The sequence below is a fragment of the Electrophorus electricus genome, chromosome 11 (genome assembly GCF_041902795.1).
Source record: "Electrophorus electricus isolate QZ-2024a chromosome 11, ASM4190279v1, whole genome shotgun sequence".
In the NCBI taxonomy this organism is placed as follows: Eukaryota; Metazoa; Chordata; class Actinopteri; order Gymnotiformes; family Gymnotidae; genus Electrophorus; species Electrophorus electricus.
Genome location: NC_137507.1, coordinates 25114037 through 25138024, shown reverse-complemented (window position 1 = coordinate 25138024; position 23988 = coordinate 25114037). Strand labels below are relative to the sequence as shown.

Genomic DNA, 23988 nt, shown 5'->3' with positions numbered 1-23988 from the left:
TCAACAATCCATACAGCTTTGATTATCACTTTAAATTATTTGTCCTCCAAATTCCCAAGTCACTTTAGATTTCAGTGGATTAACTGTATGTACAAGGGTAAACAAAGAAAATATAGCATCTGTGGAGGAAAAATCAATTGGACTCAAGTCAGATGTGCAGATGAGTGGGTTTTATTAGTTCTGTCCCTTATACACAGAGAGAGAGAAGCCCCAAACTTCTCCCTCACATGAGTTCATATACCCCCACCATTCCCCGCTGTTTTCTCATGTGCCAATCTTGTGACTCCAGGTGCCAGGCCTCTCAACCATCCTTGAACATTCTTTCCTGCTAAAAACAAGAGAGAAAAACAAAAAAGACAAAAAGACAGGAGGAGGTGAGAGGCACTGTCATTAAAGAACAGTTACAGGACCCCAGAAGTGCTGATACCGATCCAATACCAGGCAGTATATCAGGGTTGCAGAAGCAGGGTGATATGCTAAAAGCCCTGTCTAACAAAGTCATTAACGATGCAGAAATAAGTGGTAAGTTTTTGTTTGTTTTTTTGTCAGGGAGAATAGACTTTACACAAACAGGTGACCAATTGGTAGTTCCTTAACTTAAGAGACAAGGTTTTAGAGATGGGACACACTAATCCATGCAGGTCAGCAGAGGACAGTGGCAAGGATTGCTAATAGGTTCTACACTGGAACATTCAAGCTACTAGATGCAAAACATCTGTTAAATGTGAATTGAATGATAATATCATAGATTCACATTAATTGAACAGCCAGTGAATTGCTGTTATCTAGTATATGAATAAATTCTTTAATGTTGTTAAAATTCCTCTCTCTTGCTGCAGAAACCCATGTGTGCACAGGACTTCCTCTTTTCTGTATGTTTCCATGTTTGCTTTTAACTATATACAGTCTACTATTACTGTCCAGTTTTTGATCATTCTTTTTTTTGTTCCTTTTAAAGGTTCTGTTGCTGGAAAGGAGAACTGTATTAATTAGATTCCAAGAATATGCTAGATTCTGAGAATATGTTAATAAGGATTCTGGTGATATGTTGTTTTTATAGTTGCTGCCTGTTCTTATCACATACACCGCATTACTTCTTTTTCACACACACACACACTGGCTATAAATAACTGATGACACTCCACAATAGCACATCTGACTGCATAAAGATTCTGTATCTCCTGTTCTGCTCAGAATTTCTCTCCACATGCCTGAGGGTAACAAAGTGTTGTCAATAATGGCCACCCTCCTAGCATTCCTGTCTGTTGTCTTTGTTTTGCTTTACCTCCTTGTTGTGGTTCCGTTTCTTAGTAAAATTTTCCCCACCCCTCATGAGTTGCAACTGTGTCTTGTTTAGTGCTCATCAGACCATGTATTTAATCCCTGTGTTTGTGCAGTCTTGTGGCTGGTTATTGTAATCCATGCCTTGTTTGTGATTCCTATCCTGTGTGTTAATCCTAGCTGCTGTTCGTGTTTTCTCTGCATGTTTTGTTATTTACTAGTGTTAGTTTAGTGTAATTATTGTTTGCTTGTGTTTTTGTTATAGCTTGCTTCCTTTTTTGTTATCGTGTGTTTCGTTCCTTTTAGTTAATCATGTATTCCCAGACTCTACACATTGGCTCTATGACCCTGGACTGTTTATCATGGATTTGTCCATAATAAAACTCGCTTTTCTCAGCATATGCATCCACTTCCTAACCACACACCGAGCAATTGATAGATTATAGTATATAATACAGTACTTTATTAAATACTTCAATAAAGTGACAGTTTAAAGACCCAAAGAGACAGAATTATTTGTATTACCATCATTGTAATACTGAGTATAAACTATTTCCCCTATAAAGCCAAGACTATAAAAAACTAGAAACTATAAGAAAACTGTTTCATTCTGTAGACCACTAGATAACACCATTGTATTTAACCTATAAAAGTCTGAAATTATTCACTATATATATTTAAGTTTAGAGGACTCTACCTGCAAATGAGACAAAATCAGAGAGAACAAGAATCCATTGCACTACCATTGTTGTTAAACTGTTACTTCCTCTTTCAAACTGTTGAAAGAATATGGTGATTATGGGACAGTAACAGGCTCCACTGAAGAGTTGTTCACTGGAGACAATTAGGTACATTTAATACAGTATTTCTGAGAAAGACTTTTGCTGATGCATACCTCTTGTGTCAGGAATGTATTCGTTTTCCATTTATGGACAATCGACATATGAAATACCAGTTTTGAACTATGATTGTCAGGCTGTCTGTTGTAATGAACTGAGACTCTGGAAGCAGGATTGTTTGAGTTCAGTTTCATTAGCACCTGTCACTTCCATTTCCAGTAAATCCAGCTTCTCTGTGCTGTATGATTATACATTAAAACCCTTTGAGGTTTAATGTCATTGCTGATTTGAAAAAGCATGCTGTAATGCTACAGTAATTAAAACAGGACATACAGTAATATATACAAGTAACTATATATTTCTTACACCAACAAATAAAAATGTCTGAAATATTTAAAGCCAACATTCTGTTTCTTACAGAACCTCTACCACTCCAGCATGAATATGAAGGCACTTCTATAAACACTGATAGAACTACCAGATATAATAAGACCCTTTATAGACTATTCAGTATGTTAGGGTTCTAAAGCAAGGAGACCAAATTTATACCTTTTCAGAGGACAGTCTCTGGTATAAAGACCCTTTTACTAACTGAAGATTACATATATTATGAGTTGGAAGAGGTTAGAGGCACCAATGTTCTGGACATGTGGCAGGGCCAAACCCCCTGAGGGGCCACACAGACACTCTTCTAGAATTAACCCAGAACATTAGAATACTCATAAATATCTCATGTATAGGTAGAACCTCAATAGTAATTCACCTAATATACTATAGTAGTCAATTCTCCACACATTTCTAACACAAATCAAGCAGAACAAGTGAAAAATATTTCAGAAAATAAGAGCAAATATTGTGTGACTATGAGGCCATTTTTCCAGAAACTGCAACACAGGGAGGATGCCATATCAGCAGTAAAATCGCTTTTCTGTCACACACACACGTACGCACATGAAAAGTGCTATACAAAAAAATCTTTACTTGCCTTGAAATACATCAATGGCTATACTTAGAAGTGCATACTTCAGATTTCTGCCAGGAATCCTGGGATAACGACCCAAAACACAACTAAAACTTATAACCTGACTTGTCCAGTGTTATTCAGTTAATCTTTAAGGTTTGGTGCCAGGCCATAGTCAGTCATAGCACTAATCAGGCTTAACACCCAACTAATCAGGCTTAACACCAAACAGCTGGGCTAGACCTTATATAAGCCCTGTGACCCAGCCATTCAGTGCTGGGTCTTTGCCAAAGTTCTGAGCCAAGCTCCTAGCTGGTAACGTCAAGTCTGTGAGCCCTCGTGCTACACCTCACTTCTTGTCTGCGAGGGTGTTCATGTTTTAACTCCTCCCCTTCCTTCTCCAGTTTTCCCTCTCAAGTCTGTCTCTCTCCTGAGGCTTCCCTTAGCCATTCAAGTTCCTCCCTGTTTTCTGATTTTGTTTGAAAAGTTTTAGTTTGGTTTTCCCCAATGCATCAGGGTTGCTATTTAATCTGGCATCCTTTGTTCTCCCTTTTTCCACACTCGGCGTGGTGTTTAGTTTTTTCCTTTTGTTTTACCTGATCCAAGATCTAACTGTTCTGCACACGGGCCCACCATTGTTAGAGCATGGTTGCTCACCCAGTGGGCTGTTGGCGTCATCACCTAGCTGACCTGGGTTCAAGCTCTCCTTACCTAAAGATTTTTTCAATAACTGAAGAGTAACTATATTACGAGCTGGAAGAGGTGAGAGACACCAGTGTGTTCTGTACCTGTGGCAGTGCCAGGGGCCTCCCAGGCACTCTTCTAGAGATGATACAAAATTAATACTCTAAAAGTCCATTCACTATGTATTATCAAACACAAAGTGGAAAAATATTTTACAAGATATAATAAGAGTAAATATTGTACGAGACTATATGAAGCCATTTTCCAGATCCTGCATCATAGGAGAAAACCATAGCAACAGTAACGTTGATTTATTTGTTTTGTTTTTACACACACACACACACACACACACACACACACACACACACACACACACACGTTGTAACACTGCTTTTTTAACCCCACAGTTTGATAGAACATGCAAGAGTTGATACCATCCTCTGTGTCTTTCTGTTTTCTAAATCCAAACCGTCTCTATTTAGTCATATTACTGATATTAATCATATGAGTCACAAGGCTTGTGGCAGGAATAAAACTAATATACAATTAATGTAATGAGATTTTTTAATAATGGGGATTCTTTTATTTTGGTCTTGAATGAACTTAATTCACTTGTCCTTCTCTTTAATCATTTATAGTTTTGTTAAGTGTGAATCTCATGTCACTGTTGAACAATGATAGTTTTGCTATCTAGAAAAACATGCTGTAGGGAAACAAAACTTTGAGCTCATACAAAAAATTTTTCCCCACTGTGTCTGTAATATTTTTAAATGCCTAGAAAAAAAAAACAATTTCTGGTTCCTGTTTTCAAATGTAGGGACTGTCAGACTGTAATAATGCAGAGTCTTGAAAAAGCGTTAACCAAAACCCACATCCTTCCTACAAGTGTACTGTGAGAGCTTACAGAGATCCTCATGACCTTCATGTCTTTACAGCACTAGTATAATTATGAGATCAGAGTGAGAAATACAGACAAACCCAGTCACAACTTTATTAATTCACAAAACTATTAGATATAATATAGAACTATATAAGGTAGCTAAATGTGTTTCAGGAGAAAAGGATAGTGAGCAGGTATCTGCTTTTCTAAGTGGCAGTTCCAGTTTTAAGAGTTGATATTCGTGTTGAATTGTTGGAGACTGAACCTGGCTGTCTGTTCATCTGTTTCTGATAGTTTTTCTGGGTGGTAAAATATACAGTAGTGACTCATGAGCCATATGTTCTATTTGCTTCAGTAAATTTCCAGATGCATTTACAAATGCATGGTGTTTCAGCTGGCTTCTTGGGTACTCGAATTTAGGTAATGTGGTACAGTGTCTACCTTCATTTCTCAGTTCTTAGTTGACAGAAGAAAACTCCCAGAAATGTTACTCCCTGAACTGCAACAGGAAATTTCCCTCTGGGATTAATAAAATAATCTATATGCAGAAATGAAATATGAAGAAACTGGGGCAATGGTGCTGGGAGTGACCCAGGTCAACACAACAAACATAACCCTGATAGAAACAAAAGGATGGGAAAAAAATACAATGACTACCCCAACTACACTGACATAAACAGACAAAAACCCACACCCAAACAAATTGGCAGGCACTTCCAAGTACAACTACAACTACTATATACAGGGATATATACAATTTATACAATCTAGCATCCAAACAAACAAAGGATAAAGTGAATCTTAAATCAGGAGAGAAAACTAAGGTCATAAACATGAATCTAAGCAAAGAAGTAGCAAGCAATAAAATCACACTCTGAGCTACAAAGCTAAGCACTTCTACTCTTCCTCTACAGTCCTCTGTTTTGCTGGAAAACCTGGTTCCGAGTGGAACAGGAAACACACTGGAGTCAGAGGCAAAACTTAGAATGAACCCAGAATATAAACACACACACATACCCAGGCATACATAAAACTCAGAAAACCATAGTCGAATTAAAGCACTCAGACTTGACATGCCACTTTTCCCTGCACCCTTACGTTTTAGCATCATAATGAAGACTGGACAGAAATGAAGAGTGACAGAAACAATATGTGTAAGCATTTCCCCAAAAGTCTTCAATCCCAACCAAGTTAAATTCAAGACAGCAGAATACTAGTCAGACATCAATAAAAAGTAAAAGTATTTATTTTGTATTGGAAATAAGGGCTTCTGGAATTATCACAGCTAAATATAAAAGAAAACATCACCCCAATAAAACCCAAACAACAGAGAAAAAATGGATAAACGTCAAGGTCTACTATTGATCTTTTTAATCCTTTAGTTCACAAACAAAAAGCTACTTGTCATGGTGCACTGGCCACCCAGCAGGAGGTACACACACACACACACACACACACACACACACACACATACACACACACACACACACACACACACACACACACACACACACACACACACACACAAACCAACCTACCTTTTCCTTGTTTGACCTCTTTTATTTCTCCTGTTGTACCTGCCATCAGTGCCGCACATTGTCAGTCGTCCTGTGCCAAGGAGCCATTGCCAATGCCTGCTCTTAAGTACTCTCCACTGATGCGTTTGTTGAAGACTTTAAGTTTTTTCAGGTGCATTATCGGGTTTTTGTTTTTGAGTACGCTTGAATCGAGTAGTTATGGACAATAAAGATTCTATTAACCTTCCCCAGCCTCTTGGTCCCTCTGTGCCACCATCATCACACTATTAATGTAACACAGAAAGAACAATGAAGTTTAAGAATGCCCACACACAGATAACCATGTCTATACTCTGTTCTGGTCAGTCTGGTCAGGAATTGAAGATTAAATAATAACAAATAAATACTACATGAAAATTGCATACATCCCTGATCATTGCTGAATGTGACTTGAGTAAGTAAAAGTAAGTAAAACTATTTAAGCCTTTAAGCTCTCATTATTGTATTTTATTTCATAAAAGAGAAACCTACAAAATATACAAAGTAAATGTAAATACACTAGCAAAATAGATAAAAATTCATAAAACCCAATAATTTACATTTGTATTTTACAGAACTACAAGTTAAATATATTTAATAAACATTATAGCAAGTTATAATGAATGTGTTTAAAATGTTTGCTGAATCTTGGCTGAATCTTCCACTTTACATTTTATAATAGAGGCAAACATTTAACATAAATATAACAAACTCTACTGCATTCTATTGCTGCATTATTCTATCCCCCCCCCCCCCCCCCCCCCCACACACACACACACACAGGCACACATCTATCAGTTAAATAATTTGAATTTTTTTAAAATGTTTTGCATCTCAAAGCAACACCTATTTTTATCCTTGGTAATGAGCAAACAAGGTGAAAAGAACTAGACGTAATGCTACACTCATTGTAAAGTTTCATGCAAAAGTCTCGAAAGAGCATGAGGATGGAATGATGTATGTTCAGGATGCTTAATTCAAATTGGTAACAATGTAAAAGTTTTAGTATATCATTTGTGATGGGGCTCCGCTGTAGCTTTATTGACCTTTTTCACTACCCCATAAATGGTTTCAGGCTTAGAAAGATCCACAGTACTGTAGATGGTTGATGGGATGATGTTGGATCTCTAGGTGATCATAAAGAAACAGAGTAAAAAACCTTATTAATATTAAAAATATCAGATTCTCTGAGTAAGTTTGATAAGTCATAATGAAACTGCAGCACTACATGATTCATTTCAGAAAATAAAGTATGGACAAAAAATTCTTATCAATATGGAACAAATTTTATATGAACATAACATTCTTTAAAAAAGAGTTTGTATCAGAAAGCTTTTCTTACTGTATCTACAGCTGTGCCATAGCTGTTGGGCAGGCTTTGGTCCACATAAGCTTTTTGTTGCTGATTATATTCAATAAAATGTGTTAGGAACAAAATATAAAATATTATTATTATTATTATTATTATTAGTAGTAGTAGTAGTAGTAGTAGTAGTAGTAGTAGTAGTAGTAGTATAAACCACAGAATTTGTGACACAGGCCAGATTTTCATTCTGCACAAAACATTCTACACAAGGCATAAAACATGCTGCAATGTAGCAAAAGCATATGCAAAAGGTTGGTAAATTCCCTATTATTGTTCTGTCAGAGAAGTGATCAGAGTATATCTTTTAAACTCCAAACTACAAAAAAAAAAGTTGGGTTGTATTATTAGTAAAAGGGCTGTAAATTATGTGACAAAATGAAATTGGGCAAACGTATAATAAGAAGTATTAATCTGGCCTCAAAGATGCTGTAGTCAATAATTTTGAAGCCCTTGCTAAATTCTGCCAAACAGTCAATAAGAAAGTACACTTCCTCCATTCAACCCCACACCCTCCATCCAAACACGTTTTCTTGGTGTTCTGCCTGCCCTTCTATGGGCAGGTGCAAAATAACTGACCAGCAGGGAGAGCTGCCTCCTCGTAAAGACGTTCCCTGATTGGTTAATAGTCTTTCAGTGGTCTTTTTGTCTTTCTTAGAACAACAGTTTTAGTAATATCAGGATGTAGACATTTTGAGCAAAGAACAAAACCTTTTACATCAGATTTTAAATTTGAAATTCAAATATCAGTTTCATAAACAGTCCTAACTACATGCAAAATAGACATTAAATCTCTTAATAATCAATTCAGAATATAAACATTGTTTGTGTACTATTTTTGCACTAATAAAAAACCATATGCTCACATTTCTCTCATGATACAGAGGATTTGGCATAGCGTGAGTAGATCCTTCACTGTGTGGAAGCTGCACTCCTACAACACTGTACAAACTTGAAGGTCCAGATATCTCCAACCTCATGCCATTCCTTGGTCTTTCATTTTCATTCTGCAGACATGATTTAGTCAGACTATCATAGACCATGTTGTGGGTTTCATGAAGCCTTCCACAAAAGTGATAAATGCTTTCTTTAAAAAATGATGTAAAGTTTACATTGCAGTAGTAGACGGTATTTATTGGCTTTAAGTACTTCAGGAATAATACTGCAAGTTTTTAAATATTACCTCAACCTCTGCATACACAGTGTCACACACTGGGGAATCTATGCCATCTAGAATATCAAATGGAAAATGAACACGTCATTCAACCAGGCAAGATGAGCTGTAGAACACAATCCTTGATTTTAAATGCTATTTTGTTCAAATAATTTACAGCCACATTACGCATCAGATACCATTACTATAATAAGTGCTTGCTTACTCCACAGACTCAAGAAATGTGGGAAACAGCCTTTTACTTGGATGGTACAAATATTTGGAACTCATTACTCTGTAATATTTGTTATATAGCTTCTATTACCAGTTTTAAAACCAGCTCAAAATCATCTTTCAACCCTTAACAGAACACTTAATACAATTATGCATATCAATTACAAGTTGCATGATTACTTTTTTTTTACATCATAATTGTAGTTTATTTGTACTATTTCATAAATACAGTTGTTAAAATTCTATTCTATTACAATTCTAATCAACCAAATATTCTGAAATTCTTTTTGTAGAGAAACAAATTTCACTATTTTAAGAGACTTATAATACTAAATGTGATTTCTCAATATAATAAACATTATTTATTAGTAAATTAGTCAGTATTTGAAATTTACTCTTGTAAATACACTCCTGTAAATACAGAAATGTTGTTAAAAAGTCTGTGTCTAATATTATTTAACCAAATCATCTCTTCAAGCAATCAATTTTGCATTATTTGCTTCATTATGCAGAATGGGTTTCTCCATGAAATTGTGTATTGGAAAAAACTGAAGGTGATACCTGTTTTCTTCCTCCTAAGTTGTATGACACAACCAATAACAGTCAGAAGGAGGATAAGTGCCACACAGCTCAGTGCTATTACAATATAGAGCAGTTGGTTGGTAGGTCCTAATAGAGAACAAAATGTGTATGTTAAAGTGGAAAAATGTATGAGTACAATAAGATTAAAGAATTGGATGCAGGTCTGTGTGTGTTTGGGTTTGTAGACATTTATCTGTACCTATAGAAAAACAGATTTCTTTAATCTCTTTAATTGCACTTTTTTTCCAGCTGACTGGGTTGCTGTGGTTACAGATTATAGTGCTTCCACTGACATACATGGATAGGATGTTGCCTCCTGGTGATTCTATTTTCTTCTCCTCACAGACATCATTAGAACAGTTAGAGTGGATTGTGAGGTTGTGACCACTACAAGTCAGAGTCACATTACAGGGGTCACTGCTTAGCTGGTGAGGGACAGGAGTAAGGATTGGACTCTCCACTGGATCTGGGAAGACACACACACAACCATGATTGCACTGCTGGATCACATACACTGAAAGCTCATCACCAACAAAACACACAGTTACAGAGATCATATAACTGCTGTCCTGTCATTTTAAGGTTAAAACACATATGCAGAAAAATATACATTATTAATTGACAAAAATACTGTTGATTCAGGAATGCATTTTTTCCACTGATTACTATACTGAAAGACTTACCTAATACAGAGAGTTTGTACTGAACAATAGAGTTTTCCCCTTCTTCATCAATTGATTTTGCTATATAGAATCCACTGTCATTCTTCTGTAGGCTTTTCATCGTCAGACTGTAGGTGTCCTTATCAAGCTTCACCCTACCGTTATAAGCACGGCCTGGTTCTACCGTATTCAATTTTTTATCATATGTCAATACAAAATATCTTCCATGCATCCATTTCAGGGTTTTGAATGGTTTTATACTGACTTTTATGTGCAGCTGAACAGAACTGCCAACCTCCTTAAACTCATGATTGGACACTGTAGAGAAAGAGGAAATATAATCCATTTATGTTCTGAAGACTTGTAAAAAAAAAAAAATGTAATTACATTTTTTTTTAATTTACGTAAGTGAATTGTTATATACATTTTGTAAAAAAGAAAGCCTGTTGCTTTTTTAAAATTTTTCCATCTTCGGTAACCCTCATAAAATGTCTAAATGTTATTTTGCCTTCTGTTTTTAACAACAGAAACCTTTTAATTACATAGCTCTTTTCCCAAGCTCAAGGTTGCTTTACGGATCAAATCAAGAATCATATATAGATGAAAAAAAAAAAAATCAGAAAAGACATCATAAAAATAGCGAAATACTAAACACAGAAGATAAAACAACAACTGTAAAAGGAACACTAGACAGCAACAGAATTAGATGGACATAACAAAGAGCAGAAGGTGATTGAGGGAGGGAGTTTAAAGTTGAGGTGCTGCAACATTGAGAGATGAATCTTGGGAATGGTGAGCAAATCCCAATTAAAAGTTTTCCAGATGTTGGAATGAACTCCAACTACTTGACTGTAGATCAGTCTCTTGCTGTCCTCAAATGTAGAATAAAGTACCCCCTTTTCCAGGAGTACTTGAATGAGCCATACCCACTTCAAGGCACTTGACTATATTCATCAACAATCCTTTACTTACTTCCCAAACATACACTCAAACAAAGGAACCTGAACTTTACTTGTGTGTATTGCTTTTGATAGGGTCTAATGGTATCCTAACAATCAAACCTAGTACACTAGTATAAGGATTTCTTTCATGGAGTTAATTATTGTTCACACTGGACATGAGCATCTGCTAAATGCTGTAAATGTACAAATAAGAAATGAGAATACTGGCTGAAACATAAGGGTTGAGTAACTCAGACACACTACAGAGGAACATGAGGATCATGGTGATGTAGAAATATAAAAGTTATGAGTATTTTATATTGAATGCGAACAGCGACCAGTGCAAATTATAGAGGATGATGACTTATAGAGGATCTCTAACCCTGGATCCAAGATGGCCAACGGAGATCCTGAGGGAGAACAAAGAACGCAACGCGAGGAAATGACCTCGAGGAAAGTGAGCCGGCGTCAGGAACAGGCTGAGGATTCAGGCACACCGAGCTCCCTTACCTAGCATCCTGCTAGCCAATGTCCATTCTCTGGACAACAAGCTCGATGACCTGCAGGCTAGGATAAAGTTCCAAAGGGACATTCGGGACTACAACCTCCTCTGCTTCACCAAATTGTGGCTGAACCCAGTGGTACCAAGCTATGCCATCCAGCCGGCCAATTTCTTCGCAGTTGACAGCATGGACAGGACGGCAGATTCGGGGAAGTTGAGAGGTGGTGGAGTGTGTGTGATGGTAAACAACAGCTGGTGCAATGATGCCAATGTTGTTACTCTCGCCCGCTCCTGCTCACCCAACCTGGAGCTGCTCACCCTCAAGTTTCGTCCTTTCTACCTTCCTCGGGAGTTCACTTCGGTCATCCTCAACACCATGTACAGTCCACCTGAGGCCAACATGGACACTGCACTGTGGGAACTTCATGAGGCTCTCACACAGTTTCAGGCACGACACCGGGACGCTGCACTTATCGTCATTGCAGATTTCTATAGCGCTAACCTCAAGCATGCAGTGCCCAACTTTTACCAGCACATAACCTTCCCCACCAGGGGAAATAGGACACTAGACCACTGCTACACCCCATACAAGGACAGCTACAATGCGCTAGCTCATCAACCATTTGGTAAGTCAAACCATACCACCATCTTCCTCCTTCCAAAATATAAACATAGGCTGAAACGGGAAACATTTCCCAACCATAAGCCCTGGGTGGACAAAACCATCCGCAAAACTCTGAACTCTTGCACTGCTGCCTACAACGTGGCAATCATCAGCGGGAACATGGACGAGTACAAGTCTGTGGAATACGGAGTGCGCAGGGTGGTGAGAGAGATGAACCAGCACTACGGGAAGAAACTAGAATCACATTTCCAGCAGAGTGGCTGTAGATCCCTGTGGCAGGGACTATGGACGATCACGGACTACAGGAGCCCACCTTCTGGACTGATGAGTGCGGATGAGTCTCTGGCGAATGAGCGAAACACATTCTTTGCTCGCTTCAAGGCCACATCTAGCAGCGCTAATGCTAAGAGCACTAGTGCTAACAATGCTAATGGTGCTATCGGTGCCGCCAACGGCGCATGTGCAAAGCCCACCGTAGGCCAGCGCCCTCTCATCAACACGGAGAGTGACATGAGGAGAGCGAATACCTGGAAGGCAACGGGACCAGACGGCATCTGGGGTAGAGTCCTCAAAGCCTGCACAAACTAGCTAGCTCCGGTATTCACCAACATTTTCAACCTCTCCCTGAAGCTCAGTATCGTCCCATCTGGCTTTAACTGATCCACCATCGTCCCCGTCCCAAAGAGACCTCGGCTTTCCGGCCTCAATGACTAGTGCCCTGTTGCCTCACATCGGTTGTGATGAAGTCCTTTAAAAAGCTAGTCAGAGACTTCATCACCTCTTCACTGCCAGCCTCCATGGACCCACTGCAGTTTGCATACTGCCACAACTGCTTCACTGATGATACAATTGCACATCTGCTTCACACCACACTGACCCAACTGGACAAAGGGAGGGGTAATTATGTTAAAATGCTGTTTGTTGACTACAGTTCAGCACTTAACACTATCATCCCCTCCAGACTCACTACTAAGTTGGAGGATCTAGAACTACATCCATCCCTGGGTGAATGGATCTCCAACTTCCTAACAGACAGACCACAAACAGTACGGGTGGGCAACTGCGTCTCATCCACCCTCACCCTCAGCACTGGAGCTCCTCAGGGTTGTGTCCTAAGCCCCCTGCTCTACTCACTGTACACCTACGACTGTGTGGCCACTTCCAGCTCTACCACCATTATCAAGTTAGCTGACGATCCCGTCGTCATGGGCCTGATTTCAGGCAACGACAAGAGGGCCTACCTGGAGGAGATGAAACACTTGGAGAACTGGTGCCAGAAAAATTATCTCTTCCTGAACATCAGCAAGACAAAGGAGCTGATTATGGACTGCAGCAAGAAGCAGGAGTGGCACTACCAACCTGTGAGGATCAACAGAACCACGGTGGAGAGAGTAGACAGTTTCATGTACCTTGGAGTTCACATTTAGCAGCACCTGTCCTGGTCCCACCACACCAACTCCCCGGCAAAGAAGGCTCGTCAGCGTCTTTACCACCTCAGATGCCTAAGAGACTTCAGACTGCCCTCCAAGCTGCTGTGGAACTTCTACACCTGCACTATTGAGAGCATCCTCATGGGGAACATCACAGCCTGGTTTGGGAACAGCACCCAGCAGGACAGACAAGCACTCCAGAGGGTGGTGTGTTCAGCAGAGGGCATCATTCAAACGGAACTTCCTGACCGGCAGACTATCTATCAAAAGCGGTGTCAGACCAAAGCCAGGCAGATTGTGAAGGACCCCACCCCATCCCAACAATAGGCTATTCCCTTTGTTGAGGTCAGGGAAGTGCTTTCGCTCCCTGAAGACCAACACAGAGAGACTGAAGAGGAGCGTCTTCCCGCAGGCCATTCGGGCCCTGAATTAGGGCAGCTGATGAACTGTGGGGACCACTCAGTGCACTGTGTATGATGTCAATAACATCATAAAAGACTGCAATAAGTGTAAATTGTAAACTGTAAATTGCAACTGGTAATTGTACTTTTTGTATATACACATATATACATATACATATAAATATACATTGTACATTGTGTATATATATACATATTATATTATACATATATTGTATCCCTGTACCTCCTCAGCTTGGACAGAGCAGTCACAAAAGCATTTCACTGCGAGTTATACCATGTATGACTATGTACGTGACAAATGAAACTTTGAAACTAATTTGATATGTTGCGCATGTGTGTGAGGCTGTTTGGCAAAACTGATGCAGACATGGATATTGTTTTTAGTGAATAATTTGATTGCTAATAATTTTGGATATCATGGAAAGAAAGAGGCTTATTTTAGCTGAAGTTTATGTGGAGTTGTTTGGGTGTAGTTATGAGCTGGAAGCTGAGAGACAATTCAGCGGCTTCCAGCATGGACTAGCTATGATTTTTTGCATCGCAAATCACTGGATATTTCCATACACTGCTGGAAAAATTCATAATCCTGCTACAAATTGTAAGTATAAATGAGAAAGCATACTATTTCTTTACAGTATTACAGCATTTACGGAATAACAGTATTTTCCCCAGCATAACCTTTTAGCCTAATATCAATGAAGCTAATATTTTTATCCCTTAACCATGAAGCTATAATGAAGCTAATATTGTATTTAGTAAGTTGTTAAACATGGTTGTAATGTTTAGCAAAAAAGTATTGCACACTGATGACTTTGTGTGCATTTGGAGAGGTTATTGAGCACCTTGGAGATGTCTGACACCTAGTGGAAAATACTGTGTACCTCCTGAGTAATTTCATGTATATGCTCAAAATTGTTCATTTTACTGGACAAGACCATGGTGAATCAGGAAATGAAGCACATGACTGAAAATGAATCTCCATCATCCAAATACATATTATAAACCCCCAAAATAAAATACAAGTACACATCATTCACATACAAGATCAAATCATTCAAAAATGTGTTTAAAACTGGAGGTGCACTTAGCAGTTAATTGAGGTAGAACAAATTTTCTTGCAATTAGGTTTTTGTGGATGTGAGATACAATGCTGTGGAAGGAAGATGTGGCTTTTTGGTGCTGTGCTTTGGCAGTTTGTGGTTGCAGTCATCATTGAACATTTTCATGCACAGGCATTTTTAGTTGCACTTTCACATGAATCATCTTTTCAAGCAGTGTTTTTTTTTTTTTTTTTTGCAGACTGCTAGGTTCCGGTAGAGTAAAAATAAATGTAGACCCACATCACCTCAAAGCAAAAGGTTTCCATTCTCTGTCACTGCAATAGATATCAATACTGTCCATGAGTTTTATTAAAAAAAACAAACAAACTAAAAAAACAAAAAAATATTTTGCTAAAATCTTACTAAGCATTTTAGGAACTATATTAATTTTTACAGTTTGAAAATAATATATATTTATTTATATTTATTAGTATATGTATATGTAAGACTGTTATGCTTTTCCTTATAGTATAGTTTAAAATCTGAGCTCATAGGTCTCCCAGGTAGTGCAGTTTTTGCTATACCATTGAGAGCTTGCTAGTTTAAATATAGAGTATGCTATTGCCTTAGCTCTCGAAGAAAATATTTGTTAACCTTCATTCTACTATATTGATAGCTACCATGTAATAGTGCAACGTATTCCTCAGTTAATGAGTCCTGGTGAAAAAATTTGTCAGATGAATTTTCATTTATTTTCCAGCAGAATCATATTTTATAATACAAAAATTTAAGAAAAGTATCAAAATAAAACCATTTTATGGCACTACTGAGTAATTTCATTATGTGATTAGATTATAATTCCATTTTAGCAAACATCCCCATAATGACAAAATGCCAGTCAAATGTTTATGGTATAACTTGAAAACAGGTTTGCCATTTATTTATGGTTTAAACCTGTCTCTTAGTCTATATTTAATTAGCTATATATTGTGTGTTTAGTACAAGCAGTCTAGCACCAGAGACAAACATCAATAAATACTGAATAATTGTACCAAAATGGCACTTATGAGTACTGGACAAATGATTTCAGATCACAAGTCTGTGAAACAAGCAATTACCCTAAATTGCAAGAACAGCTACTGCTATAAAAGTACCTAGGTGACCGCATAACCTATAATCTGTTATTGATCAAGGTAAAGGCTAAAAGCCAAACTTTTGACTTGGCCTTACCAGGAACCATGTTCATTCCAGCACTGCTATGCCTACCTCTTCCCACCGGCATCTCCGATCCAGTTCGCCAGAGTACTAGTTACACACCTGATGATTATTTTCTCCATTACTACCTCCCTATTTAAACCCTCCTCCTTCACACACCACACACTCTTTGCGAAGTATTGCCATTCTCATGTTGCATACCGAGGCTCCCATGTACGTGTTTGTCTGCCTGGTTTCTGAATCCTGCCTGTGCTACAGAGCTCATCTACTGCCTGACCTCTGGACACCTTCCAGCCTCTGCCTCACGTTTTCGACCTCGGACTGACCTGAGCATGACCACCTGTCTAATTCCTTTTACCTATCTTGAAAAGCTCCAAGCCCTACCAACTCTCCCTATGAGTCCTACCTGCCCCGAAAACTAGATAAAACCTCTTGCATTGGACACTCTCCCTTGTGTGTGTGTGTGCCTTCATTACACCAGTCTCTTGATCTCAGTATTAGAAAACATATATGGGACAGAAGTAAAAATAAACAACCCTTACTCACATTTGTCCTGCATACTTTGGAATTCTGGAATACACTTTAGATTATTTTCTGCAAGAAATAACTGACAAAATGCCCTTTGTTTATGAAGACGCTTTAAAGGAACAGATTGACAATCCAATTTACACAAAATTTCAGTCACCCCAAACTTTACTTGTTTTACTAAGTCATTCCTTAAGGCAAAAGATGACTCATTTAGGAATACAACTATTTTGTTAAAATATAAAACATGAAAAGCATATCAAATCATATGTACACATAATATATAGATATGTGACAGGCATGTTCCTGATGTACATACATGGTTGTACTACAGTCATAGTATGGTAGGACGCATTGAACCATTTTGATACAAAGTCAAGTTCAGTAATCATTTCATATCAAACAGTTTATCAATTATGTGGAAAGATCTATTCAGCAGGATGGCGTTGCATACTCTTAACATGACCTGTAATTCTGTATGACACAGTGGTTTATCCTATTCATAATATAAGGACAGAAGCTCAGCTAGTCACACATCACTATTTATATCATAAGACGCATAAATAGACAGATGTCGTTTAAAGGACTCTACCTGTTATTGAGGCCAAACTGCAGAGAATGAAAATCAGCTTTGCTACAATCGCCATTGCACTGGGTGTGAGCAAATTTCCTTTCTTGAGGTTTATAAACTTCTGTCAGTTTGGCTCTGAATAACAATGGGGTGCCTCCCCAAAGTGCCTCATTTCCATATTTAAAATGTTTACATTTCAAGATTCATGTAATGTAATGCACAGTAAAAATAATGAAATACCAAATTTAATGTCATGTTTAAGTCTTTACAAGCATGATAAAAATATCATGAATGTACAGTACAGATGAAATTTGAGAGTACAATGACATTTTAAGTTAGATGGTGGTGATGATCTTTAATACTTTGTTTTCCAGAAACACTATTTCAGCTATGGATCTGCCTGCATATATGAGTCCAATTTTGATACAAACTGACCTTGTTCATGTAACAAGTCAGAAACAGGCAGGCGTTTGCGGATGCGATAAGACTTTGGCTTTCCAATCCAAAATGTAGTCAGAACACAGGCAGGTATCAAAACCAGCAAAGCAAGAACACCAGGAGAAGTACAATGTACAGATCCAAAAACTGTAGTGAAGAGAGGACAGGGCCAAAACACTATAAGTAACAGGCATCAGAACAAATGCTCAATGTGCAAGGCAATGAACCATGGCAGTACTTTGAATAGACTGCATCATTTAGAAGGCACATAAATACACTGAGTAGAATTGAAAACAGGTGGTAATAATGCAAATCTGGGGATGATGATCGAGGCATTGTAGCCTTTTTTTTGTTTGCTATGTATTTCTGGATTCTCTGAGTTGGCTCTTTGACTAACGACTCTGACTGTGGATTTGCCCTTAATAATCTCACCTATCTCAGCATATGCATCCGCATCGTGATCGCTCCACATTACACACAGGTTAATACACCATGGCAAGACTGAGCACAGCAACAAGACACAATGTAGTTATGTTACATCAGCAAGGTCTCTCCCAGGCAAAGATTTCAAAGCAAATTGGGGTTTCAAGATGTGCTGTACGAGCTCTTTGAAGAAGCACAAAGAAATGAGCAACATTGAGGACCGTAGACGCAGTGGTTGACCAAGGAAACTTATATCACTTACCTTTGAAATCAGACGATCTCCAGCAGTGCCATTAGCTCAGAACTGGCCGAAACCAATGGGAACCAAGGTACACCCATCTATTGTTTGAAGAAGTCTGGCCAGAAGTGGTCTTCATAGAAGAATTGCGGCTAAAAATCCACACCTTTGACATAGAAAGAAAGTCAAGCTGAGGGCAGTGGTAGCTCAGTGGTTAAGGTGATTGACTTGTAATTGAATAGTTGCCAGTTCATGGCCAAATTGCCACTGTTGAGGCCCCTGAGCAAGACCCTTAATTCTCAAGCTGTATTCTTACATAATTATAAGCTGCTTTGGATAGAAGTGTCAGCTAAATGCTATAACAGATGTCAGCTTTTTTGCTGATGGGCTGGAGAGCAGTACAATAATGAGCATCTGCAGGCAACAGTGAATCATGGTGGAGGTTTCTTGCAAATTTGGGGTTGCATTTCAGCAAATGGAATTGAGGATTTGGTCAATATTAATGGTGTCTTCAATGCTGAGAAACACAGACCGATAATTATCCCTTATGCAATACCATCAGGGAGGTGTCAAACTTGGCTGCAGCAGGGCAATGTCCCCAAACATACAGCCAATGTCATTAAGAACTATCTTTAGTGTAAAGAACAACAAGGAGTCCTGGAAGTAATGATCTACCCTAGTTCTGTTTGGAACAACCTCCCTGCCAAGTTCCTTCAAAAACTGTGTGCAAGTGTACCTAGAAGAACTAATGTTGTTTTGAAGGCAAAGTCGGGACACACCAAATATTGATTTGGATTTATCTTCTTTTCATTCAACTTTGCATTTTAACTTACAAAAATAAACTATGAACACTTCTATTTTTGAATGCATGGCCAGCGAATAAGGGGGCAGGGAGTTTTCTTTTAGAGTTCAGTTATTTCATCACTCTATTAAATACAAAATTAAACATTAAGGTTCAGCAATGTTATTCATTTGTGGGAATGTATGGACTACTGTTGATTTAGTGAACACAAAATAGTTCACAGTGAATTGAGCATTAGAGCAATAATATGTAAACTAAAATCGCATATGAAAACCCACATTCCTCCAGCTTGCATTTTCAAATGAATACCTGTAGGCTATCTTTCTGTAGAGTATTAGGAATATATTTACAAAAAAACCCATCACTTCTGCAACACGGCAGACTTGGTAGAAGTGTTGCTGAATCTATGAAAACCACAATTTCACAAGTCTTGTTTGGTTCTCAACTGTTTACAGCACTTCCTTTGCAGCACAACCTTCATTTTGAACAAGACCAAAAACAGGGGTTAATGCAATTACATTAGTCATTTACACACAAAAAACCCCCACAGATAGCCAGACCATACGAAGCTGCTCAATACATAAAGGCATGAAAACGGGAGCCTCTTAGAGCACAAACTGGTGACATTTGCTTTGAATCTGGACTGCCAGGCAAATCAGTTTGGCAGGTTGCATGCCACTCCATTAATTGACATTGTGGCATCATGGTGCAACACTGAAATTCAAATGTTTAGTGCAACTGAATACAATGGACATGCATTTCTGGTAAATTATCATTGTTTGAAATGCAAACAGTAGGCTGCAGAGTGTGGCAAAATGTAAACCCAACTGCAACAAGTGAGGAATATGAGAAGTAAGTCTAAAATAAAATGAAAAAAAAGAATAAAAGAATATGAGGGACTGTGACCCCCAAAAATGGCTCCAATAAATCCCAGAAACAACATCCTAGGTCTTTGTCCAGAAGTGTGCAGTCCTGGGAAGAGCAGGAGTGTGCTATTATCCTGAGTCAGAGTGGGCGTGGCCCTCCTGTTGGATGAACTGTGACAATAACATTTACATTTGGTTTTGCAGAACTACCCAGTGTGCCGATTAGCTGACTCACTGACTCTCATTGGTTCAATCTATACATATTCAACAGGGAGCACAGAGCATCCATACTGTTGCTACGTAAATTAGCTGTAAATTACAAACAATGGTTAGTGTTTTCCAGTTGTATTTATAAATAGACATAAAGGTGGATTACATCTAAGAATTATCATTACTCATTGGATAGTGGGGAGTGCATTTAAATGTTGAAGTCCTTAATCAATGACTGTTTAGAAAAGGTGACATTTTATGTTGCATGTCTCATTCTGTTATGCTATTATACAAATGTTGCAAGATCATTACCAATGATTTTTTCTCCAATAGGACAAAAAGACAAGCCACATCTGATGGATTATCTTGATCAATCTCCTTGTTACTTATCATAGTTATTGTTTTTTGTTTGTTTGTTTCTTTATTGTGGTCAAAAAGTAATGGAAGACAAATTTGAATACATGGGGACTTAAATCAATGTATGCTCAGTATGAATGTTTAGGCCTCAAACATGATAATCTTTTTTAATGATAAAATTGATTTTATGATTATAAGAAGCAGAATTCATAGCTGGATCATAATGAAAACGATTATACAAATGAACACATGAATGAATCTAGAACCAAATGCTATCTATTTCAAATTTGCAATAGTCAATGTGGCAGTACAGCCTGAAGATAAAAGTATCAAAGTATTCAGTATCAAAGTAATCAAAGTATTAGCAAGTAGAATTGTGTCTGGTAGTGCTGACCTTTATGGCCCTGAGTCTTCTATCTGAGGGTAGGGCTTGGGTCAGATGCACATTGAGAGAGGATTGCAGGGTGAGAGGATTGCAGGGTGAAAGGATTGCAGAATGACAGGATTACAGGGTGAGATGCAGGATGAGAGGATTACGGGGGAAAGGATTACAGTGTGAGATGTGGGATGAGAGGATTACAGGGTGATAGGATTACAGGGTGAGATACACAATGAGAGAATTGTAGGGTGAGATGCAGGATGAGAGAATTGTAGGGTGAGAGGATTGCAGGGTGAGCACAATTTGTCTGTGATCTTGCCAGCACTCTTCATAGCTCTGTTGTCTTATATATCCTCAGGTTTTGTCTTGTGATTTATAAGTAATTGATCTGGTATTTGATGGGATAATGTTACATTCTATTCCATTCACATTTTCCATAGGTTGCCCAATGTTTGACAGTGGCAAAACTGAATATGAGGGTGACCATTGCAATCCTGAATACAAGTGTTGCAATGGCAATATAAACAAGGGTGACAATGGGAATACTGAATACAAGAGTGGCAATATCTATCCTACATTTTCCAATGAGGATGATGATGGTAAGGCTGAATATAAGGAGGGTGAAGCTGGCAATACTGTGTAGTGGAGAACACAGCACCCCTCGCCCCCATTCTCTCTGGACTCTAAACATTAATTGACCATAACAACTCCCATCAGGGGTTCCACTTATCAGGAAAGAGAACCCTTCACAGTTATAGCAAGTTTGAACTCCACCATCATTCAGGTTTTAACTTTCGATCAAAGAAAGGTTTAAGACTTCTGCCTGGAAACAATTTTATGACCCTCTAACCTAGCCTGGCGCTCTCAGGAGCCATAAAACCCTCTTTTAGAATTTGGGGATACTGTATATACTACATTCTGGACAGTTCAGATTTGCAATGCTTTATAAACTCGACATTATTGGATAGCTATCAGATTATAATCCTCCCTTAAGGGTGCAGCTCTTCATGGACATTCAACTGAAAACAAATTTGACTATTTTCCACTAAAGAAACTTTAATTACATATCTGACTCACTCTTTTAAGATGTGGACCCACAGTGCCATCCAGTGACTGTAACGAGATTCTCAACATGTGCAAATAGACTGCAATACCTTATTATAAATAACGTGCGATGCACAACAATTTAGAATTGTGTTTAATAGTGAGTAAGATCCAACTAATCTACAGTATACTAGTTCCTTCTCTGTCACCTTATACTGATTTTTACTTTCACGTCTTATTATTCCACAGAATTATAGAAATTATGATACCCATGCCTTCCAATATCGTTGTAGAATGTGCATAGTAATGTTTGTAACTGTTATTAATACATTGATTGTATATTCATTACCTACATGGGCTAGCCGAGTCCACTGCCTTTTTGCGACGGCCGCAAATGTTTCTAAAAAAACTTCTCTGGGATTTCATGGAAGGCGGTGTAAGGAACGGTGGAAATCTAAATAAGTTTTAATCAAGAAGCTCTCACGAGTACAAACAAGTGCTTAGAACTGCATTTTGTGTGTATGTCATCTGCCCAGTTTAACATTAGTTTTTCTGAAATTGTTTAATTTGCTCGTCACCGCGCCATTACTTTAGTTATTTTACCTTTATCATTCATAGAGTTAAAATTAGTTCTGTTTGCCTGGCAGCAATTAATATTAATCTACTGCAAGGTCATTATCAGAATAGCCTTCATTCACAGCTAGTCAGAAAGCTGAACACCTGCAAGCACCGAGCAGGCTCGTTTTGTCTTCTTTAAATAAATCCGGACAGCTCAGAATAGCCAGGTCATTCTTTGAGCTTTGGAATTACGTATGGTTTGCTTGGGTATAAATCAGTATCATTTTCCTAAGACACAGACAGGTGATTAACTGAGCTGAACAGCTAGGACCAGCCACGTAAGACATTCCCTTTGTATTCATGTGCTCTGCTTTTGATGTCAGCCTATAGCTGCTATTCCCATAATTATTCCCATAATTCATTACATTTAATTTGGTCATTAGAAATAGGTTTCCATTATCCCCATAACTGTTTTCAGAACAAAATTAGATTCATTACTCCTTTTAGATCAAGTATTGAGTATAAAGCTGTTAAGCGTAGATCCACGCTTTCTCTTTAGAAATGAGCTTCTAAATGAGTTTAGGCTTCCCACCCTAAGGCTTTTTTCTTTATGTGCTTTCTGTTAACATTTTGTTTGTGTTGAAGTTCTTGGTTCAATTGTTTTATTTATTTCTTTGGCATTTGTATGCTAATGATTAGTTAGTTTATTTCATATGCCTGAGACATGTCTGTATACATCACATTTTCCCTGCCATATAAAGCTAAAAGCATCAGCCTGCACTACGTGCCCCTGACCATGATGATGGACCATCAAACATTTCACCACAAGTGGAGACACAGAATACAGGTGGTACAGAGCAAGTATCACAATTACTCAGAGTTTCTGACACTTGCTGAGAGTTATAATGAACATCCATGCTGTTGCTACATAAATAGCTGTAAATTACACACAATGTTTAGTGTTATATATAGTTAAATAAATAAAAAACTTTGCTAGACATTAAAATGTTTATAATTGGTATCATGCAAACATTGTTGTGGGACTGCCTAATGTACTTATCATATTACTAGTGGAAAACACATTTAGAGAACTTAGCTGACACTTTTATTCAAAGCAACTTACAACTGAGTACAAGTTAAGGGCCTTGCTCAGGGACCCAACTTTGAAGTCAAGGGGCTTGAACCAGGAATCTTCCAGTCATGTTAT

The 23988-nt window shown here is 38.1% G+C and overlaps 2 protein-coding genes across 5 annotated transcripts in view; both read right to left on the bottom strand.

Annotated features, from left to right (window-relative positions):
- The window catches only part of LOC145659948 (SLAM family member 7-like), a 45735-nt gene that overhangs the window by 5866 nt on the left and 15881 nt on the right, over positions 1 to 23988 (bottom strand). The window lies entirely within an intron of this gene.
- On the bottom strand, positions 156 to 19197 carry LOC118241676 (natural killer cell receptor 2B4-like). 4 transcript variants are annotated; one of them, XM_035527977.2, is made up of 12 exons: positions 18590 to 19197; positions 17488 to 18051; positions 16917 to 16977; positions 10217 to 10513; positions 9733 to 9999; positions 9513 to 9620; positions 8748 to 8794; positions 8431 to 8571; positions 7544 to 7603; positions 7248 to 7328; positions 6184 to 6446; positions 156 to 328 (listed from the first exon to the last, which is right to left on the bottom strand). In XM_035527977.2, exons 3-11 carry the CDS (start codon positions 16927 to 16929, stop codon positions 6321 to 6323), a joined length of 1140 nt encoding a protein of 379 aa, XP_035383870.1. In that variant the 5' UTR covers positions 16930 to 16977; positions 17488 to 18051; positions 18590 to 19197; the 3' UTR covers positions 156 to 328; positions 6184 to 6320. The 4 variants fall into 4 exon arrangements, with proteins under 4 accessions (XP_035383870.1, XP_081579926.1, XP_081579927.1 ...); XM_081723800.1 differs by lacking the exon at positions 16917 to 16977; XM_081723801.1 differs by lacking the exons at positions 16917 to 16977; positions 17488 to 18051.

Coding starts and splice junctions, on each gene's coding strand:
- LOC118241676 (XM_081723800.1), bottom strand. CDS start 17,542: ATGGCGATTGTAGCAAAGCTGATTTTCATTCTCTGCAGTTTGGCCTCA. Junction 10,514..17,487: donor CAGTTTGGCCTCAATAACAG/GTAGAGTCCTTT, acceptor CTTTCTCTACAG/TGTCCAATCATGAGTTTAAG. Junction 9,621..9,732: donor AGAAATCTGTTTTTCTATAG/GTACAGATAAAT, acceptor GTTCTCTATTAG/GACCTACCAACCAACTGCTC.